The sequence below is a fragment of the Triticum urartu genome, chromosome 7A (assembly GCF_056163025.1).
Source record: "Triticum urartu cultivar PI428250 chromosome 7A, HENAU_Tu73, whole genome shotgun sequence".
NCBI lineage: Eukaryota > Viridiplantae > Streptophyta > Magnoliopsida > Poales > Poaceae > Triticum > Triticum urartu.
The window spans coordinates 655,653,877-655,681,554 of NC_141879.1; the positions used below are offsets into that span (position 1 = coordinate 655,653,877).

Here is a 27,678-nt window from a genome sequence, read left to right on the forward strand (position 1 = left end):
GCGTCTGAGAGCTAGGCGCCACACTATAGCGTGTAGCGCCTAGCTTCTAGGTGTTGCACTAGTGGTTGCTTCATTTTATAGTGCAACCACTAGTGCAGCGCCTGAGAGCTAGGCGCCACACTATACAGTGCATCGCCTAGCTCTTAGGTTCTGCACAATGACTTAGCAATTTTTAGGCACTCTGGGGTGCAACGCTGGCCAGGCGTGTAGCTCCTATCTATGAGGCGTTGCATAGTGTAGTGTGGCGCCTTCGTGTCGGGCGTCACACAAAAAGGTCAGCCGCGTGAAATAGTTTCACGGGCAGTTCATTCTGTGATTTGATTTCGTCCACAGGTCAAAATTGTCAAATTTGCCGGTGGGAAGAGACGTCCGCACTGGGCCCTGCGCTCGTCGCCATGTAGGCCACTGGCCCATGGCACAGGCACGTGGCACACGGCTAGTCACGCCATGCCACTCTGGCTGAGCTGGAGGGACCCACAACGCTGGGGCTGTCGGCCAACCCGGCATCGGACGCACGTAGCGGGCTGGAATCAGTGTGGGATCGCGCTCTTTCCTTCCCGACGCACCAATCTCCATTGGATCATGCGCCCCTGCTGCCGTGAGGATCATTCTTGGATCCCGTGCCTATTTGGTCCATATCTGCTTGCATAAAATGACGCCCCGAATCTGCACACTTAGCATCAAAATTAAAATTTTCTTTGAAACTAGTCATATGATCAGTACTATTTAACTAGCCCCCGTAATCTGGACTAGTCGTGTAGTCAGGAAGGAGTGGAATTTTAGCACGAAATAGGGCGCCGACATTTGGATGAAGCTTTGCAAAGGGAAATATTGTTTCATCATGAGAAATATAAATGTATCTAGTAGAAATCTCAAGACACGTGTACCCTTTGTGAAGATTACTATATCCAAGAAAAACACATTGAGTGAAACGAAACTCAAGTTTGTGTCAATTATATGGGCGGAGATATGGGTGGCAAGCCCCAATTTTTTCAGAGAGTTGTAGTATGGTTTTTTGTTGAAACAATTTCTCCAACGGAGTAGTATTGCCTATTACTCCCTCCGTAGCATAATATAAGAACGTTGTAGTGCCAAAAACGTTCTTATATTATGAGACGGAGGGAGTACTTTGCTAGGAAGACAATTGATAAGGGAAGTGGCAGCAATAAAGGCTTCATCCCAATATCTTAGTGGCATTCAAACATGATTTAGAAGAGATCAACCTACTTCAACGATATGGTGATGTTTACGCTCGACGGAGCCATTTTGTTGATGAGCATGGGGCAAGAGACATGTTGAGCAATGCCAATATTGCAAAAGAAAGAGTTGAGTTTTTCGTACTCCCCTCCCCAATCACTTTGGATTGTGATGATTTTCCTATTGAACTGGTGTTCAAGAACTTCAGATTTAAACTTGAGCAAATATATCCAAGTATATTTGCTATGGTCGTCAATAAATCTAAGATAATATTTTTTCCAAAAGAGTCCCTTGCATGACCCCATACATCAGTAAAGATAATTAAGTTCCAACGGAGCATGAGACACATTATTTGACCTAGGATATGGAAGTTGGTGACTTTTTACACATTGACAAGCATCACAAACTGACTCAATATCTTGCCTAGATGACAATGGAAGATTGTCTTTATTCACTACTTGCTTGACTATGATCGAAGAGGAATGTCCTAATCTTTGATGCCACCTTGCCAAGGAAGGTCTGATGATGGAGTGCACTTGATGACGATGATGCTTTCGACTAAGTGCTCTGGATGTGATGGGATACAAGCCTTCAATGCATCTACCATGGTGAATGAGCTCCTTTGTGGGCCGATCATTTATAAAAATTATTCAAGATGAGTTTCCAAAAAGACATTATCATCGGCAGCAAGACGAGACATTGATGCAAGATTTTTGTCAGTTTGTAGAATATGAAGGACATATTTTAGAAGGAGATCATGTTTGAAAGTAGGGGAATTAATATATGCTTGACTAACATAAAAGAACCCATACCTCCATCACTTGGGGTGTGAATTTGGTCGGTGTCGAAGTACTTCTCTCTAATGGCAAGTTTGTCAAGTTCATTGGTGACATGATCGGTAGCTCCGTAGTTGGCGTACCAGATAGTTCCATCTCCACCTTGCTCCCTGATTGCAGCTGCTACATGACGAGTATCAGTAACATAATTTTTGTCATAACTCTGCCAACAATCTAGGACCTCATGACCCAGTTTTTTGCAAAGTTGGCACTGAAATCTGGTGGAGGAAGAAGGTCCAGCTGGGACGTTGTCGTTGGTGTAGCCGCCCCCACCAGAACATGTGCCTTGGTACTAGTTGTTGCCGCCCTGGTTGCTGCCTTGGTACTGGTTGTTTCTGCCCTGGTTGTCCTGTGTGCGCCCGCCACTGCCGCTGCAGTGGCTTCACCCGTGGTGAACGCGCCCACGGCCGGCTCGTCGACCACGTAAATCACCATTAGCAGAGGACTGCCATACGTTCATGTCGTGGTTAGGTTGAGGCGGGCATCAAAGCTTAGCAGCTGGATATAGAGCTCTTGGACAGTCACGGATTCAACCCAAGCTACAAGCGCCGACTCGACCGGTTGCGCCGAGGTCGAGGCTGGCCAGAGCATGGGAGATGATCTCGTCGCTGCCCAATGCTGCTCGAGCAGAAGCTATCTCATCTAAAAGCATCTTAATTTTGGTGAGGTACTCCGCCATACTCATGTTACCTTTTTTTTAGGTTTGTGAGGTTAATCCGGGTGTTGATTGCTTGAGCTTGACTTTGAGCAGCAAACGTGGCGTGGATCACTGCCCACACCTCTGCCGGGGTCTCAAGAGTAACCGCCTGTGCAAGGATTTCTCAAGAAAGAGAACCCATAAAAAATCCATGAACTTGTTGCTGCTGTGCATACCAGAGGACACGCGTAAAGTTGGCGATCTGCTCCTCTTTTTCATCCTTGGTTTTTTTTCGAAAAGGGGTTTACCCCAGCCTCTGCATCAGAACGATGCATACGGCTCATATTATTAAAAACATAATCCAATAGCAAAGTCGCCAAGTATCGAGGTGCGAAAATAAACAAAAAGCTCGAAAGAGCTAAAACCCAAAGCCACAACCGGCTGGCAAACACAATAGGAGCACTACATGCCTATCCTATTACATGACCGCCATCCAAACCGGTTGAAAATATCCCGCGCTACCATCTCCCACCGGGTAGACGCAGTAACCAAATGTTCCCTGGCCTCCGTTGGAGTGAGTAGCGACCACATACGGATGAACGCCGTGGCCCTGAAGATAACCTGCAAAAAGTGAATGTTTGTTGATCGGTTAAATACTAAATCATTTATGCAGTTCCATACTGCCCAAAGTAAAGCAAAAACGCCAACACGAATGTGTCTTGCAGTATCGGAATCAACTCCGTCAAGCCATGCTCCAAATAACATGTTGATAGAGGTGGGCTGATTAATATTAAACGCAATATGAATCGACCGCCACAGAATCTTAGCCAACGGACAATCAAGAAAGAGGTGTTTGATGTTTTCGTTATGATCGCAAAAGCTACACCTAGAAGAGCCCATCCAGTTGTGTCTTGCCAGGTTATCCTTAGTCAAAATGACTTGTTTATGCACAAACCACATAAACACTTTGATTCGTAAGGGAACCTTTACTTTCCAAACGTGAATCGAAGAAGGGACAACGCTAGAGTTAATGACATCCAGATACATAGATTTAACCGAGAACACACCGTTCTTAGTAAGTTTCCAATACAGCTGATCTGGTTGCTGGGACAGCCGGACCTCCATCAAACGTCTAACAAGGTGGAGCCAGGCCTCCCAACGATTTCCAACTAGCGTCCTCCGAAAACTAATATTGAGGGGAGTGGATTGTAAAACAGTTGCAACGTAGGCTTCTCTACGTCGCACAATGTTGTACAAAGTAGGATATTGAAGTGCAAGGGGAGTCTCCCCAAGCCACGTATCCTTCCAAAACCTCGTAGTGGCACCATTCCCGACAATAAATTTTGACTTGTTAAAAAAAATTGTTTGACTCTCATCAAACCCTTCCAAAAAGGTGAGTCGGAAGGCCTCACGTTTACCTAGGCCAAGGTTTTAGCATAAAGATACTTATTGCGCAAAATCTGTACCCAAGTAGCGTCCGTCTCAGACGATAGTTTAAATAGCCATTTGCTAAGGAGACATATGTTTTTGAATTCCAAATTTTCAATACCTAGACCCCCTTGGTCCTTCGGCCTACAGATTATATCCCACTTAGCGAGCCTATACTTTCGTTTGAGCTCATCATTCTGCCAAAAGAATCGAGATCGGTAAAAATATAACCTTTTCCTGACTCCCACCGGAACCTGGAAAAGGATAAAAGAAACATAGGCATACTGGTAAGGACTGAATTAATCAGAATCAATCGTCCTCCGTATGACATGAGCTTCCCTTTCCAACAGCTCAGTTTCTTTTCAAAGCGATCCTCGATGCATTTCCACTCAAAGTTAGTCAGCTTACGATGATGAATGGGTATACCTAAGTACGTAAACGGCAAGGAACCCAATTCACATCCGAACAATTGTTTATACGTGTCCTGGTCATCGTTTGCTCTTCCGAAGCAAAACAATTCGCTCTTGTGGAAGTTAATTTTGAGGCCAGATAATTGTTCAAATAAGCATAACAGCAGCTTCATGTTTCTTTCTTTCGCCAAGTCGTGCTCCATAAAGATGATAATATCATCAGCATACTGAAGAATGGAAATCCCTCCGTCAACTAGATGTGGGACCAGGCCGCCTACCTGCCCTGCATCCTTTGCCCGACCTATTAAAATAGTCAGCATATCTGCCACTATGTTAAACAGGATCGGTGACATCGGGTCTCCTTGCCTTAACCCCTTGTGTGTTTGGAAATAGTGACCTATGTCGTCATTCACTTTAATCCCTACACTCCCTTTTTGCGTAAAGGAGTCAATCTGGTTTCTCCAGGCCGGATCAAAACCTTTCATACGCAAAGCTTGTTGAAGGAAATGCCATTTAACTTTATCATATGCTTTTTCAAAATCCACTTTAAAAACTACGCCATCAAGTTTTTTTGAGTGGATTTCATGGAGCGTTTCATGCAAGACAACAACCCCTTTAAGGATATTTCTATCAGGCATGAAAGCAGACTGGGACGGATGAACCACAGAATGCGCAATCTGCGTAAGTCTGTTCGTCCCGACCTTGGTGAAGATTTTGAAACTCACATTAAGTAGACATATGGGTCTGAACTGCTCAATGCGAACAACGTCTGTCTTCTTAGGAAGAAGAGTTATCGTTCCAAAATTCAGCTTAAACAACTGAAGCTGTCCCTCAAAAAACTCGTGGAACATGGGCATCAAATCTCCCTTAATAAAATGCCAGCACTTTTTGTAGAACTCCGCCGGGAACCCATCCGGTCCTGGAGCCTTATTATTCTCCATTTGTGCAATGGCTTCAAACACCTCTTTCTCAGAGAAAGGAGCAGTCAGGAGCTCATTCTCGGTAGTCTCAAGTTGAGGAACATCCTCAACCCTAGACTCATCTAAGGACACAAAATTCTCTTCCGGGGGACCAAACAACTGCTTATAATAATTGGTAATATAGACTTTCAGATTGTCTTGACCAACTATCATCCCTTCGTCTTGTTCTAGCTGGAAAATTCTCTTTTTATGATGCTTCCCATTAGCAATCATATGAAAGAATTGAGTATTGTCCTCGCCTTGTACTATCTTGCGAACTTTAGCTCGCAACGCCCACTTCAATTCCTCCTCTCGAAGAAGCTTTTTAAGTCGCATCTCCGCCTCTATCTTTGTCTCCAACTCACTAGAATCCAAGATAGATGTTTCAGCTTTAACTTCAAGGTTTTGAATAAGTAGAAGAAGTCTCTCCTTCTCCGCCTTATAAATACCATGCGTGTGCTTAGCCCATCCTCGAAGGAAACTTCGGAGATGACAAATCTTGCATTGCCATCGCTCGATAGGCGTCCTTCCTCCTGAGTCTTTAGCCCACTCCCGAGCTAACAACTCGAGGAACCCTTCTCTTTCAAACCAGGCAAGTTCAAAAGAGAAAATGTTCTTGTTGCCCACAAAAGTTTGATCTCCTGAATCGACTAGTAACGGTGTATGATCAGAGACACCTCTTGTCAATGCCTGCATGGTTATCAAAGGAAACTTCTGTTCCCATTCGTCACTGGCTAGGACACGGTCAAGTTTCTCAAACGTCGGGACCGGTAACGAATTAGCCCAAGTGAATTTCCTACCCGAAAGCTCTATCTCTCTGAGATCCAAGCTTTCGATAATAGTGTTGAACATAAACAACCAGCGGCCGTCAAAATTGTCATTATTCTTTTCCTCCTACGGATAATGTTGAAATCCCCCCCCCCCACTAAGAGGGGGAGCTGTTCGTTACCACAAATGCGAACCAAATCCGCCAAAAAGTCTGGCTTGATTTCTGGTTGCGCAGCTCCGTACACCGCCACCAAAGCCCAATCAAACCCATCTGCCTTAGTCCTAACTCGAAACTTGACAGCAAAATCCCCCAAAACTACACTCCAAACTTCCAACATTTCGCACTTAACCCCAAGTAAAACCCCACCGGATCTTCCTCGAGGGGGGAGGCAATGCCAGTCAGAATCTACCCCCCCCCGGACAAAGTGGCAAGAAATTGTGAAGTGAAGTTGCTTCTTCCGGTCTCAGACAGTGCAATAAAATCCAAATGATGTTCAAGAGAAGCCTCCGCTAGAAATCTTCTTTTAGCCAAGTCTCTAAGACCTCTGCTATTCCAGAAAATGCCTCTCATAATTCATCATGAAATTTTTTTGCACTGCGGATCCTAGAACTCCTACGTGCTGCCGAGACGGGATAAACCTTCCGTTTCCATGTCCGTTTTGGCTTAGGGAGACCATCGGCCTGATCAGCACACTCATTCTCTGCTTCTAGAGCCTCGGGCTCGTCTACATGAAGAGACACCTCAGGAATGGTGTCCTCCTCCGTCTCGTGTAGTGCAGGGTCAAGATCGGCACACAAGCCATCAAGAACCCTAACCCAAGCTCATCTATCTCTGAGTCGTTCATAGGTTTAACAGCAGCAATGTGCCGGATCATATCTACCGCACGATCAGCTTCCAAATCAAGAATGTCATTAACCGACCTAGATTTCTCAATATCATTATTACCTAGTGAAACTCCTATTTGATTTGCATTATGAATAATTTCAACATGAGTAAAATGCAAAATAGAATTTGACTTATTAACGGAAATACCAGTGGAGGTCTCAACGTCGCACAGCTTGGCAGCTCTCAAAGCACACCTCAGCTGCATGTCATCAATGTCCGTCTGCTCCTGCAGCCTCCCGCTGACCCGCCTCCCCTGGGAGACAGGATCCGGGATACCGCCAAAGGCGATGACCTTCTCGCATGAAGCTCTGCTAGGGGAAAGGCCTCCTGCCCGTCCCCCAACAGCGGCACCCCGGGCCATAGCCATCGGGGCAGGAGAGTAGCACGGCGACGACTCCCGTGGCCTGTCCACGGGCGACCCGCCGGCAACAGGGCCCGGGGATACCCTCGCACGGTGCTCCGGAGAAGAAGCCAGTGAGGCGGGCGCATCACCTGACCCTCCCACCGCAACGGGGCAAAGAGTGACTGCGGCCTCCTGCCGAGCCATCCCTCCTCCCGCGCGCGGCGACATGGGGGAGAGCGCCGAGTCCTCCGTGTGCGCCGTTGGTGCCGTCATCACAGGAGACCGGGCCTCCTGCCCGTCACCTCTAGCCATAGTCGCAATCACATCACCATCCACGGTAGTCAACAACGAGGTAGGAGATGTGGGAAGGGCCACCTGCCCCTCGGTACCTCCCAACTCAAGAACTGCCGGCGCACAAAGGGGAGCCACGGAATCCATGGAACCCGGATAGACGCCCCGAAGCCGAGGTGGAGCAGAGAACGGTCCCAAGGACCCAAGCTGCAAGGTGGACGTCGGAGCCACACCAGCTGACCGAGCAGGAGCAGTATCACTAGAATCAGACGGACCGACCGGCTCCTTGGCCCCATCATCATCACCCATAGCCGAATCATCCTGGTTCCCCGGGGCACCTCCTCCCTCAGTCGTGTCCATAGGAATATCATCCTCAAACTCATCGAACAAATTAGGATCCTCATACAGAACGTCCAGCTGATACAGAACACCATCGTACGTCCAAGGCACCACGTTCGGCAAGAACTCAATATTAGCAACACTGACAAGTAAACGCGCCACCCCGTTGGCCCGAGTGAATGGCATATCCACCTGTTCAGTCTTACCGATCAAAGACCCCAAACTCCACGTCACCAAGAAGCTATCCAGGGGATCAGATGGCGCCCCAGAGAAACGAACCCAAATCTGCCTCAACGGCGTGCCCTGCGGCTCTTTCTTTTTCCATTCATCAAACTGCAACACAAAACTAGTGCCTGGGATCCTGTTCATACCGAACTTGAGGATTCGCAACTGATCCTCCTTAGACGGAAAATCAACTTTGTAAGACGTATCATTTAGCTTGAGCAACGACCACTGAAAATTACCCGGAGCGAGTTTCCGCAGCTGCTGAATAATTTGCGCCTCGGTCAATGGTCCATGAACTACCTTCACCACCCCTGGGAAAGAGGTCTCTACCGCTGGTGCCAGAGGTGCCACACTGGGAGACTCGAAGAACATCAACTCCGAGCAGCAGACCCCGTAAATCTGAACAGTAGGCTTGGGCCCAAGCATAAGAGGGCACTCGGCAGCGGTATGCTTAGGTTTCCGACACAGGTCACATAATTCCGCAGTGCACTCAGCCATAAAGTGTCCCGTATCACCACATCGAAAACAAGTAAGCTTCTTCTTCTTTGCCGCCCACTTGCACAACTTGTCAGCCTCAGATTTGTCCGTACCATGCTCAGAAGCAGAATCACCAGTCTGCATGGGTTCCGACACTGTGACTTCGGCCAGGGCATGAACCGTTTCCACCGCCACCTGCGGTAGAACCGATCCTTCGTCAGCCCCCACCGCAGTCTCAACCGTAGGCTTCGGATGCCTAGGCGGGTAGTTACGTCTGTGCCCGCCCCGACCTCCACGGAATCGGCCCCGGAAGGAGCGGTTATTAGGAGCGACCGCCCCCTCCACAAAGTTACCGGGCGGACCCTGAAAACCCTGGTTGGCATTGCCATCGTCCGTCCAAGCATGACCCCGGCCACCGCCGGAGGATGAAGAACCCCGATGCAGTCCAGCACCGTAGGCGTCGTAACCGTCATCGTCCCACCTGCCTCACGGGGGATTCCGATCCTCTCCCGGCGACGCCGCAACCCCACGGCCGAGCGGGCCTTGTCCAGGGCCACCGCGGCCGGCCGCCATTTGCCGCGGCCACGGCTCAGCTCTAGGCGGTAGCTCAGCCCTAGGCTAGTTCGGCTGCGGCTCAGCCCTAGACGGAGGTGGCAGAGCAGCCCTAGGCTGCTGTGGCGGCGGAGGCAAAGCGCGGGTCGGCGGTGGAGGAGGCGCCGCCCGAGGCGGCGGTGGAGCCGCCCGGGGCGGAGGTGCCGCACGCGCGGGACCCGGCGCAACAGCGCCCGCCGCCGGAGTGGCCGATCCACCCGTAGCCCTTGACTGGCTTCTCGCCATTGGTGGTACCCGCGGCGTCGGCGGCTTGGGCGGCATGGCTGGCCGTCGAGAGACAGGAGGCAGGCGCCGGTCGACTCCGGCCAATCTTAGCCAAGAACGGCGCGAGGGGGCCGAAGGAAAATCCACACGCCCGCGGCGCCTAACCCTAGCAGAGACAAGCGGAGGAAGAAGGGGGGTACGTGCATGCAGGGGCGATCGATCCAAGGCCTCCTCATGCACGTCGCTAGCCCCCGCTGTGTCATTTGCCTGGCCAGCCCCCTGGGCCTCAAGCCCAGTACCGACCAGGCTTATGTCACAAGCACCCACAGGCATCCCAACTGAGCCCAACAACTCATTCAAATGCTCAGATCTGGCCGCCCGAATGTCACACGGCATGCCCACCGCCGGCGAGCTCTGTGACACCATCGAACCACGTTTTTTATTTCGCCGAGTCACTCTCGTCCAACACCCGGGACGGAAAAAATCTGACAAAGTGATGGCCGACGGCCCATCCTTTGGCAACGGACCCTTCCATGGTTTCACCTTCGACTTTCCATGGTTTCACCTTCGACTTCTGCGAAGGAACCGAAGTATCCGACGAACCCGACTTCTTAGCACCCACCTTAGTTTTAGATCCCGAGGTAGATGTAGCCTCAAAAACTGTAGATGGTAACCGCACCGGCGCATCCGGCAGATCCTCATCATCGTCTTCTTCATCATCAGCTAGTATCCAAAAACGCCCCCCGACCCGCTGCGCAGGCTTGGGTTCCTCGGCGTCCGTCGTAAGATCCACGGACTCAATTTGCTCATCGCATTCTCTGGGTGCCTGCACACACTCAAGAACTTCGATATGGAAAATATCAATAATAAAACTCTTACCAACAGCAATATTTTCGCCGGCGTAGAGATGTCGTCCGGCTAAAATGTCTCCTTCTTCATCGCGGATCGTCATCCACCAGTACGGGTGCGAGTAGATTAGGCCATTGATCCATCTCCCCGCCCTTCTTTCGTCCTGAAAACGCACATACCATTTTGTATGATTCAAAAACTCCCAATCCCGATTTGCCGTCGAGGGATCCGGGCTAGACGACGAGCAGAGAGGGAGATCGGGCGCCGCCTCCGAAACCGGCCTCCACTCCTTTTGGGTCGTCCATCTTCGAAAAGTTGTATGCAAACTGGACGCATAGCAGGATGTGACTAGTTTTGAATTAAAGCTTTTTAGGTCCTCCAAGAAAATTTAGTGTACTGAAATTTCATAATCTATTTACAAGATGTTTTCATCGCTGCTTCCTCTTAACAACCGCTGGTTCAATCGTTGAAAACCAGTATGGGTATTTATTTTTTCTTTCAAAACATAAATAAAAATCTCCTGGCCTCTGCATATGTACATATATTTTGGCTCTTGGGGTATTTCCTTGCTACATGAGGATAAGTAGCACCATAAGACTAAATTGTCCTCATTTTTAATCCATCATAAGCCTGCGAAAAGTCATTTTTGCTTGCTCAGTACTGCTGCAGCTACCCAAAAACTAGAAATTCAACGAAACAATATCAATGAAGTGAGTGTTTGTGCGTTTCACTGTACCAGTACATCAATCCATTTTACTCTGTCTCACTCTTACTACACACGAAAAAGGATTTCGCCCCGTTTTATAATTGTAAACAATGACCATCATACTACTCAATGCACACAAACAAAACACCCCCTCCCCGCACCCGCCGCCGGCCCGCCACACACACACCCAAGGCCAGATAAAAGTGTAGAATAACAGCTAAATCGACCCATGCGACTCCAAGAAAACTACAAAAAGGAGAAAATATAGCACCACTAGAAGTTGATGGAGCCCTCAGCCATGAACGAGTCCTACCTTCACTACACTTAAGGATGCAAGTATGGATCGCACTAGGCCCGCAAAACATAATGAAATAGTTTAGAATACATTGACAACTTCAAACTCTCCTAACGAAGAATTTGATTGCTTGAAAAGCTAGAACCGGCCGGATCGGGTGCTGCTTTGCATCCCTATCGTCTACACATCCATTTTACCCCCATCTCATTATTACTCGTTTCATTTATGCATATGCAAAAGAATTACCACCTTTTATACTACCCCATGCTCGGGTGTTGGGGTCACTATTTGTCGCAAGATGAGGGCGACTGCGGGGGCGACGACGCGGGTGACCGCCGCCCGAGCTCGATCTCCGTCTCCGGGCCTCGGCGCACGGCCCCGTGTGGGAGGACGCTTCTGGGCGCTTGCCAGCTATGAGGCGGGCGATGCGGATGGGGAGACGGACGCGGACTCACCGGAGTCCCCGCTGTCGCCGACGCCTTCCGACATGATCTGCAAATTCTTCCATTCAGGTTACGACGAGGGGGAGGTGGCGACGACTATCGACAAGGTGCTACCACTCGATGATCCGTCTAGGATTGGACTACATGTGGGAGAGAAGAAGGAGATGGTCCGACGGGTCGTTCATCGAGGGACGGCGGCGATGGTGATCCGGCCATGGAAGGGCCACCTCTCCAAGGTATGTCTTCCAAACCTAACTTTTTTCGATTTAATCCATCCAGAGTCTTGGACCAAGGTTGTGAGGAAGAAATTTGGTGGTCGGACGATGGCTCGGCCGCCTGCGGTGGCGACCGTGGCGTCCATGCCGGTGATTCCGGAGATCGGGATCAGGGAGGCCCGGGCGCAACGTTTGAATGACTTGCTGGGCTGGGTTGGGCCGTCGATGGAGGTGGAGAATTTGGACCATGACGTAACATTCGGGAGTGGGCTTGGGACTAGCGGGGCATGAGGCCCAGGCAAAACCGGTTGACACATCCCGCGAGTACGTAGACTCATGCAGAGTCGCATCGCTTCGTCCTTGTTTTCCTTCGTCGCCGCCGTCTAGGGTTCGGCCGCGCTTCGCCATACCTGGGTTTCCAGCGTGTGGCACGGGCCGTGCCGCACGCATCCCGCCCCTCGCCATGGCGGGGCGCGGTGCTGGTGGTCAGCAAGGTACTACTAGGAAAATGCTTACAGGTAATAGCACAGTAGTAGCGCTTTTTATAATAAAGCGCTGCTACTACTTATTAGTAGTGTTTTTTTTATAAAAAACGTTATTACTATGTACTTACCGGTAGCGCTGTTTTAGTAAAAAATGCTACTACTACAATTGTCAGGCCGTTGCCGGCAGGCCAGGCATAGTAGTAGCGCTTTTATGTATGAAGCGCTACTGCTACCGGATGTAGCAATAGCTACATATAAGCGCTACTACTACGGGCTCTTTATCCGGCCCTCGACCTCTCTCTCTCACCCTCCCCCGCCCTCATACACTCACTCGCCTCTCCCCGCCGTGGTCGCCGCCCTCCCCGCGCACCGCCGTCCCCCGCGCCGGAGCTCTCCTGCCGGCCACCCTCGCCCGCGCCGACTGCTCCCCCGCCGGCCTCCTCCCCGCGCCGGCCTCCTCCCCCGCCGGCCTCCTCCAACACCATGAGGTACTCCTCCTCCCTCCATTTAGTTCATTAGGTTAGGTAACTTAGGTGAATTTAGTTAATTAACTTAGATGTTTTTTAGTTAGAGAAGTAGGTTAGGTAACTAATTAAGTAGATGCTAATTTAGGGCAATGGTGTTTAGTTTATAGAAAAAATTCAATAGTTTTTTTACTGTTTTTAGTAAGTGTTTAATAGAATTAGTTAGAAAATTAATAGAACTAGTATATTTTTAGTAAATACTAGTTTATTTTATTTATAGTAAGTGCTTAGTTGAACTAGTTGAATTAATAAAATTAGTTTATTTTTAGTAAGAAAATTTAGGTATATGAGATTGATGATCTAATTAAAATTTTACTTTAAAACTAGTTTATTTTTAGTAAGAAAATTAATAGAACTAGTTTATTTTTTTAGTTAAACCAATTATTCCCGCATAGACGTCGACGATACCTATCCCGCATCCTCGTCGTCGATTCGGCGGAGGAGGCATGGGCTTGGTGAGCAGCCATGTCCGGTACTGGGCTCCGCCGGGCTGGTACTAGGAGGTGCTACTTTCCGGGGGGGCGTAGCTTGGTGAGGAGCCAGCCGGTCGTTGACCCTAACCTTCTTTGGTGGCGGTCGGGTGGACTAGTGACGGTGCAGAGGCTTGAGGACCCTGCGGAGGTAGTACGTCACCGTGTCAGCGAGGAGGACGAGCACGTCCGTCGCTACATGGTTGCGTTGGAGGGCAGGTTCTCCAATACCTGGGAGGTTCTTTAGGGATCTCACTGGAGCTATGATCCTGTGATGGTTCCTTCTCTTTGGGTGTCCACCGCCCGCGCCGATACCCGTCGTTCGCTACGGTTTTAGCTGTATTAGTGATGTTATATATATGATACTATTCCAGATCTATTAGTGATAATATTCGACGATGTACAGACGAAAGAGATGGTTTAATTTTGCTTATTGAATGAATGCTAATTTGAATACTAATTTATTTTACGATTTGATTTTCCTTATTGAATGCTCAAATTAGAAAATTACTCCATCAAGTTTGAATGCTCATATGATGTAGATATAAACATGTATATCTTGTGTTGCTCAAATAGGATATGTGCTTGCCCAAGTGGCCGACCATGTTTGCAGGTTACACCTCTTATAGTGGCCTATGTTTTGCCAGATTGTTGATTAATTTCCGTTCCGGCAAATTTCAGGCAGTCGATATGTCTTTTTTTAGAAAAGGTCATGTCTTATTTTTCTGTGAATTCTGGCATGACTTGTGCTAGAATATGTAGGAAATATCGAGTGGCCTGGATTTTCTCGAAAAATAATTAAATGACATTTCGGGTTGACTTTATGTCTGTCGAGGCTCCATCACTGAAGGTCGAAAAATCAGTGAGGGAGTGTATCCACCATATATGAGAGAGGACGAAGAAGCCCGACTGTTGTCGTGGGGTCATTTTTCCTTCTTCTCCTTGTGCTAGACATCTTTATGCACTAGGGGAAGGAGGAATAACGACCATCACCGATGGTCGAAAAATCTATGAGGGAGTGTATCCACCATATATGAGAGAGGACGAAGAATCTGGACTGTTGTCGTGGGGGTCGTTTCTCCTTCTTCTCCTTGTGCTAGACCTTTGTTATGCACTAGGGGAAGGAGGAGTAACGACCATCCCCGACGGTCGCAAATGTCAGAGAGGAATCAATGAGGGAGAGTCTCCACCATATAGACTCGGTAGACCGATAGTCAACCCGTGATGAATAATAATGATCTAATTTAATTTTTATAGTACAACTAAGTGGGATTGATTAGATGACTATGATGATGATGTGGTATCGAGTTGAAGTTGTATGATCGATGATGATGAGTATGCTTGTTATTATGATACCAATGATGAGTTATTTATTATTATGATCGATGATGTATGATGCTAAGTTGTTATATGAGTATGATTACTTATTATATATAACAATGGGTGAAATGAATCTGGATTAGATTCAAGTGAATCCAACATGTGGTGCACATCGAAAGTACTACCAATCCAAAGTAGATCAAGTTTGGATTAGAGTAGTACTTTCGACATGCACCACATGTTGCCTCCACTTGAATCTACTCCATGTTTATTTCACCCACTATTATATATAAGAAGTAATCATTGTCATAAAATCATATAATGAAAGTACTATATACAAAAGCACATAATGAAAATAAGCTGTATTTTTAAAAATACAGGAAAATTTAGCAGCAACGCTTTTTAGAACAAGCGCTACTGCTACTTACAAGTAGCAGTAGTGTTGTCCAAAGGGAAGCCCTACTGCTAACTAGGTATAGTAGTAGCGCTTCCTTTCCAGCGCTACTGCTACTAGTTAGCTGTAGCACCTTAGTGGTAGCGCTGGACCCAACGCTACTGCTATGCATATTTCAAGCGCTACTACTAGGGTTTTCCCTAGTAGTGAGGGCCTAGGTCCCCGGCCCTTGTGCCTGCTGCTGCAGAGCCTCCAGGCGCCCACCAGCCGCCGCCCCGTGCGGGTGCAGCTCCATCGCGCGCGCCACTTCCGCCGTCCCGGGCAGGAGGGACTAACCAGGTGACGGCACCGGCGCCGAAACCCAAGGGCGCCCTTCCGCCAGATGTCATGGCGCAGCCGCATCCGAACCAAGCGGGTCCGGAGAACTCGGAGCTTGCGGGTCATGCTCCCGCCATGGGTAGGGCAGGGCCACCGGCACGCCGTGGTGGTGGCGGGGGTGGCGCAGGCTATCATCTTTTCCCGGCGTCCCAAGGCAGAGATACTGGTAAGGCTGGTCACGATCCGCACCGGACTCAATGGGGAGACAACGGAAATGACACCTATGGCGTGGGTCAGCATCGCGTCTTGTCGTCATCGGACAGTGGCCGTGGCTATGCTTGGCAGGGCGATGGATCGACGGAGCATCTGTTTTACGGCCCTCCGGGAGGTTTTGTAGAGGGGGCATCTGGCCCGGACTACCAGCAGAGAGGTGGCTACGGAGGTAATCGTACTGGTCGTGGTGGCAGGAATCGCTACCATCAGCCCTGTTCAGAAACGCAATAATTTCAAAAAAATACTACGCACACGCAAGATCATGGTGATGCACAACAACAAGAGGGAAGAGTGTTGTCTATGTACCCTCGTAGACCGTAAGCGGAAGCGTTATGGAAACGCAGTTGATGTAGTCGTACGTCTTCACGATCAACCGATCCTAGCACCAAAGGAACGACACCTCCGCGATCTGGACACGTTCGGCTCGGTGATGTCCCACGAACTCAGGATCCAGTAGAGCTTCGAGGGAGAGCTTCGTCAGCATGACGGCGTGATGACGGTGATGATGATGCTACTGGAACAGGGCTTTGCCTAAGCACCGCTACGATATGCCCAAGGTGGATTATGGTGGAGGGGGGCACCGCACACGGCTGGAAACAATCAACTTGTGTGTTCTAGGGTGCCACCCTGCCCTCGTATATAAACGAGCAAGGGGGAGGCCGGCCGGCCTAGGGGCGCGCCAAGGAGAGGCGGAGTCCCCCTCCTAGTAGGAGTAGGACTCCCCTTTTCCTATTCCAACTAGGAGGGGGGGAGGGGAAGGAAGGAGAGGGAGAGAAAGAGGGGGCGCCGCCCCCCTCCTTGTCCAATTCGGACTCCCAAGGGGGTGGGGGCACGGCCAGCCCTAGGCCCTCTACTCTCTCTCCCACAAGGCCCATGTTGGCCCATTAGTTCCCCGGGGGTTCCGATAACCCCTCCGTCGCTCCGATAAGTATCCGGTGACCCCCGGAACTCATTCGGTGTCCGAATATAGTCGTCCAATATATCAATCTTTATGTCTCGACCATTTCGAGACTCCACGTCATGTCCGTGATCATATCCGGGACTCCGAACTATCTTCGGTACATCAAAACACATAAACTCGTAATACCGATCGTCACCGAACGTTAAGCGTGCGGACCCTACGGGTTTGAGAACTATGTAGACATGACCGAGACATGTCTCCGGTCAATAAGCAATAGTGGAACCTGGATGCTCATATTGGCTCCTACATATTTTATGAAGATCTTTATCGGTCAAACCACATAACAACATACGGTGTTCCATTTGTCATCGGTATGTTACTTGCCCGAGATTCGATTGTCGGTATCTCAATACCTAGTTCAATCTCGTTACCGGCAAGTCTCTTTACTCGTTCCATAATGCATCATCCCGCAACTAACTCATTAGTCACAATGCTTGCAAGGCTTATAGTGATGTGTATTACCGACAGGGCCCAGAGATACCTCTCCGACAATCGGAGTGACAAATCCTAATCTCGATCTATGCCAACTCAACAAACACCATCGGAGACACCTGTAGCGCACCTTTATAATCACCCAGTTACGTTTGTGACGTTTGATAGCACACAAAGTGTTCTTCCAGTATTCGGGAGTTGCATGATCTCATAGTCATAGGAACATGTATAAGTTATCGAGAAAGCAATAGCAACAAACTAAACGATCATCTTGCTAAGCTAATGGATGGCTCAAGTCAATCCATCATTCTCTAATGATGTGATCCCGTTAATCAAATGACAACTCTTGTCTATGGTTAGGAAACATAACCATCATATATTCAACAAGCTAGTCATGTAGAGGCAAACTAGTGACACTCTGTTTGTCTATGTATTCACACATGTACTAAGTGTCCGGTTAGTACAATTCTAGCATGAATAATAAACATTTATCATGATATAAGGAAATATAAATAACAACTTTATTATTGCCTCTAGGGCATATTTCCTTCAATCTCCCACTTGCACTAGATTCAACAATCTAGATTACATTATAATGATTCTAACACCCATGGAGTCTTGGTGCTGATGATGTTTTGCTCATGAGAGAGGCTTAGTCAATGGGTCTGCAACATTCAGATCCGTATGTATCTTGCAAATCTCTATGTCTCCCTCCTTGACTTGATCGCGGATGGAATTCAAGTATCTCTTGATGTGCTTGGTTCTCTTGTTAAATCTGGATTCCTTTGCCAAGGTAATTGCACCGGTATTGTCACCAAAGATTTTCATTGGACCCAATGCACTAGGTATGACACCTAGATCGGACATGAACTCCTTCATCCAGACTCCTTCATTTGCTGCTTCTGAAGCAGCTATGTATTCCGCTTCACACGTAGATCCTGCCACGAGGCTATGCTTGGAACTGCACGAACTGACAGCTCCACCATTTAATAAAAACACGTATCCGGTTTGTGACTTAGAGTCATCCGGATCAGTGTCAAAGCTTGCATCGACATTACCGTTTACGACGAGCTCTTTGTCACCTCCATATACGAGAAACATATTCTTAGTCCTTTTCAGGTATTTCAGGATATTCTTGACCGCTGTCCAGTGATCCACTCCTGGATTACTTTGGTATCCCCTGCTAGACTGATAGCAAGGCACAAATCAGGTCTGGTACACAACATTGCATACATGACAGAGCCTATGGCTGAAGCATAGGGAACACTTTTCATTTTCTCTCTATCTTCTGCAGTGGTCGGGTATTGAGTCTGACTCAACTTCACACATTGTAACACAGGCAAGAACCCTTTCTTTGCTTGATCCATTTTGAACTTCTTCAAAACTTTATCAAGGTATGTGCTTTGTGAAAGTCCAATTAAGTGTCTTGATCTATCTCTATAGATCTTGATGCCCAATATATAAGCAGCTTCACCGAGGTCTTTCATTGAAAAATTCTTATTCAAGTATCCTTTTATGCTATTCAGAAATCCAGTATCATTTTCGATCAACAATATGTCATCTACATATAATATCAGAAATGCTACAGAGCTCCCACTCACTTTCTTGTAAATACAGGCTTCTCCAATTTTTTTTTATAAAACCATATGCTTTGATCACACTATCAAAGCGTATATTCTAATTCTGAGAGGCTTGCACCAGTCCATAAATGGATCGCTAGAGCTTGCACACTTTGTTAGGACCTTTTGGATCGACACAACCTTCTGGTTGCATCATATACAACTCTTCTTTAAGGTATCCATTAAGGAATGCATTTTTGACACCCATTTGCCAAAGTTCATAATCATAAAATGCGGCAATTGCTAACATGATTCGAACAGACTTAAGCATCGCTACGAGTGAGAAAGTCTCATCGTAGTCAACTCCTTGAACTTGTCGAAAACCTTTTGCAACAAGTCGAGCTTTGTAGACAGTAACATTACCGTCAGCGTCAATCTTCTTCTTGAAGATCCATTTATTCTCTATGGCCTGCCGATCATCGGGCAAGTCAACCAAAGTCACACTTTGTTCTCATACATGGATCCCATCTCAGATTTCGTGGCCTCAAGCCATTTTGCGGAATCTGGGCTCATCATCACTTCCTCATAGTTCGTAGGTTCGTCATGGTCATGTAACATGACTTCCGGAACAGGATTTCCATACCACTCTGGTGCGGATCTTACTCTGGTTGACCTACGAGGTTCGGTAGTAACTTTATCAGAAGTTTCATGATCATCATCATTAGCTTCCTCACTTACTGGTGTAGGAATCACTGGAACTGATTTCAGTGATGAACTACTTTCCAATAAGGGAGAAGGTACAATTACCTCATCAAGTTCTACTTTCCTCCCACTCAATTCTTTCGAGAGAAACTCCTTCTCTAGAAAGGATCCATTCTTAGCAACGAATATCTTGCCTTCGGATCTGTGATAGAAGGTGTACCCAACAGTCTCTTTTGGGTATCCTATGAAGACACATTTCTCCGATTTGGGTTCGAGCTTATTAGGTTGAAGCTTTTTCACATAAGCATCGCAGCCCCAAACTTTAAGAAACAACAACTTGGGTTTCTTGCCAAACCACAATTCATAAAGTGTCGTCTCGATGGATTTAGATGGTGCCCTATTTAACGCGAATGCAACTGTCTCTAAAGCATAACCCCAAAACGATAGCGTTAAATCAGTGAGAGAGATCATAGATCGCACCATATCTAATAAAGTGCGGTTAAGATGTTCAGACACACCATTACGTTGTGGCGTTCCAGGTGGCGTGAGTTGCGAAACTATTCCGCATTGTTTCAAATGAAGTCCAAACTCATAACTCAAATATGCACCTCCACGATCAGATTGTAGAAACTTGATTTTCTTGTTACAATGATTTTCCACTTTACTCTGAAATTCTTTGAACTTTTCAAATGTTTCAGACTTATGTTTCATTAAGTAGATATACCCATATCTGCTCAAATCATCTGTGAAGGTGAGAAAATAACGATATTCGCCACGAGCTTCAATGTTCATTGGACCACATACATCAGTATGTATGATTTCCAATAACTTTGTTGCTCGCTCCATTGTTCCGAAGAACGGAGTTTTAGTCATCTTACCCATGAGGCATGGCTCGCAAGTACCAAGTGATTCATAATCAAGTGATTCCAGAAGTCCACCAGAATGGAGTTTCTTCATGCGCTTTACACCAATATGACCTAAACGGCAGTGGCACAAATAATTTGCACTATCATTATCAACTCTGCATCTTTTGGCTTCAATACTATGAACTTGTGTATCACTACTATCAAGATTTAGTAAAAATAGACCACTCATCAAGGATGCATGACCATAAAAGATATTACTCATATAAATAGAACAACCATTATTCTCCGATTTAAATGAATAACCGTCTCGCATCAAACAAGATCCAGATATAATGTTCATGATGAACGCTGGCACCAAATAACAATTATTTAGGTCTAAAATAATCCCGAAGGTAGATGTAGAGGTAGCGTGCCGACGGCGATTACATCGACTTTGGAACCATTTCCCACGCGCATCATCACCTCATCCTTAGCCAATGTTCGCTTAATCCGTAGCCCCTGTTTCAAGTTGCAAATGTTAGCAACTGAACCAGTATCAAATACCCAGGCACTACTGCGAGCATTAGTAAGGTACACATCAATAACATGTATATCAAATATACCTTTCACTTTGCCATCCTTCTTCTCTGCCAAATACTTGGGGCGGTTCCGCTTCCAGTGACCAGTTCCTTTGCAGTAGAAGCACCCAGTCTCAGGCTTGGGTCCAGACTTGGGTTTCTTCACTTGAGCAGCAACTGGCTTGCTGTTCTTCTTGAAGTTCCCCTTCTTCCCTTTACCCTTTTTCTTGAAACTGGTGGTCTTGTTGACCATCAACACTTGATGCTCCTTCTTGATTTCTACCTCTGCAGCCTTTAGCATTGCAAAGAGCTCATGAATCCTCTTATCCATCCCTTCCATATTATAGTTCATCACGAAGCTCTTGTAGCTTGGTGGTAGTGATTGACGAACTCTGTCAATGACACTATCATCAGGAAGGTTAACTCCCAGTTGAGTCAAGTGGTTGTGGTACCTAGACATTCTGAGTATATGTTCACTAACAGAACTATTCTCCTCCAGACATTCTGAGTATATCTTCGACACGTAGCATTTGCTTGAAATATTAACTTCAACTCCCGGAACATCTCATCTACTCCATGACGTTCAAAACATCGTTGAAGTCCTGGTTCTAAGCCATAAAGCATGGCACACTGAACTATCGAGTAGTCATCATCTTTGCTCTGCTAGGTGTTCACAACATCTGGCGTTGCTCCTGCAGCGGGTTTGTCACCTAGCTGTGCTTCTAGGACGTAATTCTTCTGTGCTGCAATGAGGATAATCCTCATGTTACTGACCCAGTTTGTGTAATTGCTACCATCATATTTCAACTTTGCCTTCTCAAGGAACGCATTAAAATTCAACGGAACAACAACACGGGCCATCTATATACAACAACATAGATATGAAAAATACTATCAGGTACTAAGTTCATGATAAATTAAAGTTCAATTAATCAAATTACTTAAGAACTCGCACTTAGATAGACATCTCTATAATCATCTAAGTGATCACGTGATCCATATCAACTAAACCATGTCCGATCATCACGTGAGATGGAGTAGTTTTCAATGGTGAACATCACTTTGTTGATCATATCTACTATATGATTCACGCTCGACCTTTCGGTCTCAGTGTTCCGAGGCCATATCTGCATATGCTAGGCTTGTCATGTTTAACCCGAGTATTCTGCGTGTGCAAAACTGGCTTGCACCCGTTGTATGTGAATGTAAAGCTTATCACACCCGATCATCATGTGGTGTCTCAGCACGATGAACTGTAGCAATGGTGCATACTTAGGGAGAACACTTAGACCTCAAAATTTAGTGAGAGATCATCGTATAATGCTACCGTCGAACTAAGAAAAATAAGATGCATAAAGCATAAACATCACATGCAATCAATATAAGTGATATGATATGGCCATCATCATCTTGTGCCTTTGATCTCCATCTCCAAAGTACCGTCATGATCAGCATCGTCACCGGCTTGACACCTTGATCTCCATCGAAGCATCGTTGTCGTATCGCCAACTATTGCTTCTACGACTATCGTTGCCGCTTAGTGATAAAGTAAATCAATTATATGGCGATTGCATTTCATACAATAAAACGACAACCATATGGCTCCTGCGAGTTCCGAATAACTGTGTTACAAAACATGATCATCTCATACAATAAAATTTAGCATCATGTCTTGACCATATCACATCACAACATGCCTTACAAAAACAAGTTAGACGTCCTCTACTTTGTTGTTGCAAGTTTTATGTGGCTGCTACGGGCTGAGCAAGAACCGTTCTTACCTACGCATCAAAACCACAACTCGGTATAGTGATTGCTTTTTGATCTTCAGAAAGAACCATGTTCATTGAATCCGATTCAACTAAAGTTGGAGAAATTGACACCCACCAGCCACCTGTGTGCGAAGCATGTCGGTAGAACCAGTCTCGCGTAAGCATACGCGTAATGTCGGTCTGGGCCGCTTTATCCAACAATACCGCCAAATTAAGAATCAACTAGTGACGGCAAGAAATATGTATATATCCACGCCCACAACTCATTTGTGTTCTACTCGTGCATATAACATCTACGCATAAACCGGGCTCGGATGCCACTATTCAGGAACGCAGTAATTTCAAAAATTTCCTACACACACGCAAGATCATGGTGATGCACAAAAACGAGAGGGAAGAGTGTTGTGTACGTACCCTCGTAGACCGTAAGCGGAAGCATTATGACAACACAGTTGATGTAGTAGTACGTCTTCACGATCGACCGATCGTAGCACCGAAGCTACGACACCTCCGCGATCTGCACACGTTCAGCTCGGTGACGTCCGACGAACTCACGTTCTAGTAGAGCATTAATGGAGAGCTTCGTCAGCATGCCGGCGTGATGACGGTGACGATGATGCTACCATAACAGGGCTTCGCCTAAGCACCACTACGATATAACCGAGGTGGATTATGGTGGAGGGGGCATCACAACGGCTGGAAACAATCAACTTGTGTGTTCTAGGGTGCCCCCTGCCCCCGTATATAAAGGAGCAAGGGGGGTGGCCGGCTGGCCTTGGGGTGCGCCAAGGAGAGGGGGAGTCCTCCTCCTAGGAGTAGGACTCCCCTTTTCCTATTCCAACTAGGAAGGGGGAAGGGGGAAGGAAGGAGAGGGAGAGAGGGAGGAAAGAGGGGCGCCGCCCCCCCTCATTGTCCAATTCGGAATCCCGAGGGGGGGACGCGGCCAGCCCTAGGCCCTCTCCTCTCTCTACCACAAGGCCCATGTTGGCCCATTAGTTCCCCCGGGGGTTCCGATAACCCCTCCGGTGCTCCGATAAATATCCGGTGACCCCCGGAACTCATCCGGTGTCCGAATATAGTCGTCCAATATATCAATCTTTATGTCTCGACCATTTCGAGACTCCTCGTCATGTCCGTGATCATATCCGGAACTCCAAACTATCTTCGGTACATCAAAACACATAAACTCGTAATACCGATTGTCACTGAACGTTAAGCGTGCGGACCCTACGGGTTCGAGATCTATGTAGACATGCCCAAGACATGTCTCCGTTCAATAACCAATTGCGGAACCTGGATGCTCATATTGGATCCTACATATTTTATGAAGATCTTTATCGGTCAAACCGCATAACAACATACGGTGTTCCCTTTGTCATCGGTATGTTACTTTCCCGAGATTCGATCATCGTTATCTCAATACCTAGTTCAATCTCGTTACCGGCAAGTCTCTTTACTCGTTATGTAATGCATCATCCCGCAACTAACTCGTTAGTCACAATGCTTGCAAGGCTTATAGTGATGTGTATTAACGAGAGGCCCAGAGATACCTCTCCGACAATCAGAGTGAAAAATCCTAATCTCAATCTATGCCAACTCAACAGACACCATCGTAGACACCTGTAGAGCACCTTTATAATCACCCAACTAGGTTGTGACGTTTGATAGCACACAAAGTGTTCTTCCGGTATTCGGAAGTTGCATGATCTCATAGTCATAGGAACATGTATAAGTTATGGAGAAAGCAATAGCAACAAACTAAACGATCGTTGTGCTAAGCTAACAGATGGGTCAAGTCAATCACATCATTCTCTAATGATGTGATCCCGTTAATCAAATGACAACTCATGTCTATGGTTAGGAAACATAACCATCATTGATTCAAGGAGCTAGTCAAGTAGAGGCAAACTAGTGACACTCTGTTTGTCTATGTATTCACGCATGTACTAAGTTTCCGGTTAATACAATTCTAGCATGAATAATAAACATTTATCATGATATAAGGAAATACAAATAACAACTTTATTATTGCCTCTAGGGCATATTTACTTCAAGCCCCCACCGCCTGTCACTACTACTATGTCCAAGGTTGCTGTGCAGACGTTGTCCTCAGGGGCGGGTGCGGCGTAGACGCCCGTGTTTTTTGGACAGGTCTTGGCTGTGATCTCGACATAGGCTACTGCGGCTGTGCCCATGCTTGAGCCAGTGGTGGCGGGTGCTGTTGGTGCTTCTGATAAGCTAGGTGATGAGAGAGCTAGCAAATGGGCCCGTAAGAAAGAGAAAATGCTTTGCTATCGATGTGGTAAGCGGGGGCACTTCATTGTTGCATGTAAGGCTGAACTTTGTGACACTTGTTCCAAACCGGTCCATAATATGGGAGAGTTCCCGCTTTTGAGTGAACCAATGCCGGGTGTGACTATTTATGGTGCTTGCTGTGCGGAGTTGATGTTTTTCGAGTCTCCCAGTGCTTTGGAGGTGCCTGATGTGCCCCAGAATGCGACCACAGGGATAGTGAAAGTGACCCACAGCGTATTGACAGATGCACATATCTTGCACAGCCTGAATGAGCTAGCTCCAGGTAAACATCAGTGGGAACTTAGTAGGCTCGAGGATAATATGTACAAGGTTGACTTCCCATCGACTGAGAACTTGGAGAGGCTTCTGAGTTTTGGGTTGTGCAGAGTTCCCGGCACTCAGTGCATCCTCGAGTTTCATGAGTGGAAGAGGGTTGAACCAAAGGGTAAACCGCTCACTTAGGTTTGGCTACGATTCTCGGGGGCACCTTCTAAGCCGTTGAATGATGTTAGAGTGGCGGCTAGTTTGGGGACGCTGGTTGGGAAGACCGAGAGGCTAAATATGGCCTTCACCAGAGCCAACGGGGTGGCCAGATTGCTTGTCAGTATCATAGAAATTGAGTACGTCCCTGATGTGGTTAAGTGGGTTCACAGAGGCATGATTTATAACCTCGAGATTGAGTTTGAGGACGCCGAGCTCTTCTCTGAGGCTGCTACCTCTTGAGCACTATGTTGGTTTTCCCTTGAAGAGGAAAGGGTGGTGCAGTAATTAAAGCAGCGTAAGTATTTCCCTCAGTTTTTGAGAACCAAGGTATCAATCCACTAGGAGACCACGCGTGAGTCACCAAGTACCTACACGGTGTTACAAGGTGTGAAATTGAGTAAGACTCAAAGCCCGACCACAGCAGAAAATAGAAAAAGAATGAAAGTCATTCCCTATGCCTCAGCCATAGGTTCTATAAAGTATGCCATGTGCAACCTCTTGAGCTTGCGTTGGATTTCCCCGAAGAGGAAGGGATGATGCAGCAGAGTAGCGTAAGTATTTCCCACAGTTTTTGAGAACCAAGGTATCAATCCAGTAGGAGGCCACGCTCAAGTCCCTCGTACCTGCACAAAACGATAGCTACTCACAACCAACGCGATTAGGGGTTGTCAATCCCTTCAAGGTCACTTACGAGAGTGAGATCTGATAGATATAATATTTTTGGTATTTTTGGTATAGAGATGCAAAGTAAAAAGTAAAGGCAAAGTAGAAAGCAAAACAAGATTAAAGTGATGGAGATTGATATGATGAGAATAGACCCGGGGGCCATAGGTTTCACTAGTGGCTTCTCTCAAGAGCATAAGTATTCTAAATGGGTGAACAAATTACTGTTGAGCAATTGACAGAATTGAGCATAGTTATGAGAATATCTAGGCATGATCATGTATATAGGCATCACGTCCGTGACAAGTAGACTGAAACGATTCTGCATCTACTACTATTACTCCACTCATCGAGCGCTATCCGGCATGCATCTAGAGTATTAAGTTAAAAACAGAGTAACGCCTTAAGCAAGATGACATGATGTAGAGAGATAAATTCATGCAACATGAAATAAACCCCATCTTGTTATCCTCGATGCCAATGATGCAATACGTGCCTTGCCGCCCCTTCTGTCACTAGGAAAGGACACCGCAAGATCGAACCCAAAGCTAAGCACTTCTCCCATGGCAAGAACTACCAATCTAGTTGGCCAAACCAAACGGATAATTCGAAGAGACTTAAAGATAACCAATCATACATAAAAGAATTCAGAGAAGATTCAAATATTATTCATAGATAGACTTGATCATAAACCCACAATTCATCGGTCTCAACAAACACACCGCAAAAAGAAGATTACATCGAATAGATCTCCACAAGAGAGGGGGAGAACTTTGTATTGAGATCCAAAAAGAGAGAAGAAGCCATGTAGCTACTAACTATGGACCCGAAGGTCTGAGGTAAACTACTCATTCTTCATCGAAGAGGCTATGATGATGTAGAAGCCCTCCGTGATGATGGCCCTCTCCGGCGGAGCTCCGGAACAGGCCCCAAGATGGGATCTCGTGGATACAGAAAGTTGCGGTGGTGGAATTAGGTTTTTGTCTCCTGTTCTGATCATTTGGGGGTACGTAGGTATATATAGGAGGAAGGAGTACGTCGGTGGAGCACCGAGGGGCCCACGAGGCAGGGGGCGCGCCCTGGGGGGGGGCACCCTCGTGACCGCCTCTCTGATGCCTTGGTGTAGGGTCCAAGTCTCCTGGATCACGTTTGGTGAGAAAATCACGTTCCCGAAGGTTTCATTCTGTTTGGACTCCGTTTGATATTCCGTTTCCTCGAAACACTGAAATAGGCAAAAAACAGCAATTCTGGGCCGGGCCTCCGGTTAATAGGTTAGTCCCAAAAATAATATAAAAGTGGAAAATAAAGCCCAATATAGTCCAAAATAGTAGATAATATAGCATGGAGCAATCAAAAATTATAGATATGTTGGAGACGTATCAGGCATCCCCAAGCTTAATTCCTGCTCGTCCTCGAGTAGGTAAATGATAAAAAGAGAATTTTTGATGCGGAGTGCTACTTGGCATAATTTCAATGTAAATATT

General features: G+C 46.9%; 1 protein-coding gene across 1 annotated transcript; it reads right to left on the reverse strand.

Annotated features, from left to right (window-relative positions):
• Positions 1-7,316: 7,316 nt before the first annotated feature.
• LOC147961127 (uncharacterized) lies at positions 7,317-8,940 on the reverse strand. Its single transcript, XM_087533686.1, has 2 exons — positions 7,527-8,940; positions 7,317-7,480 (listed from the first exon to the last, which is right to left on the reverse strand). The coding sequence occupies exons 1-2, from the start codon at positions 8,938-8,940 to the stop codon at positions 7,317-7,319; spliced, it is 1,578 nt and encodes a 525-aa protein (XP_087389812.1).
• Between the last annotated feature and the right edge of the window lie 18,738 nt (positions 8,941-27,678).

Excerpts from the sequence above, each read along its gene's own strand:
- LOC147961127 (XM_087533686.1), bottom strand. The coding sequence starts at position 8,940 with ATGCAGACTGGTGATTCTGCTTCTGAGCATGGTACGGACAAATCTGAG. Across the intron at positions 7,481-7,526 it reads CGGCGGGTCGCCCGTGGACA|GGCCCGGGGTGCCGCTGTTG; the intron begins GGCCACGGGAGT and ends CCCGATGGCTAT.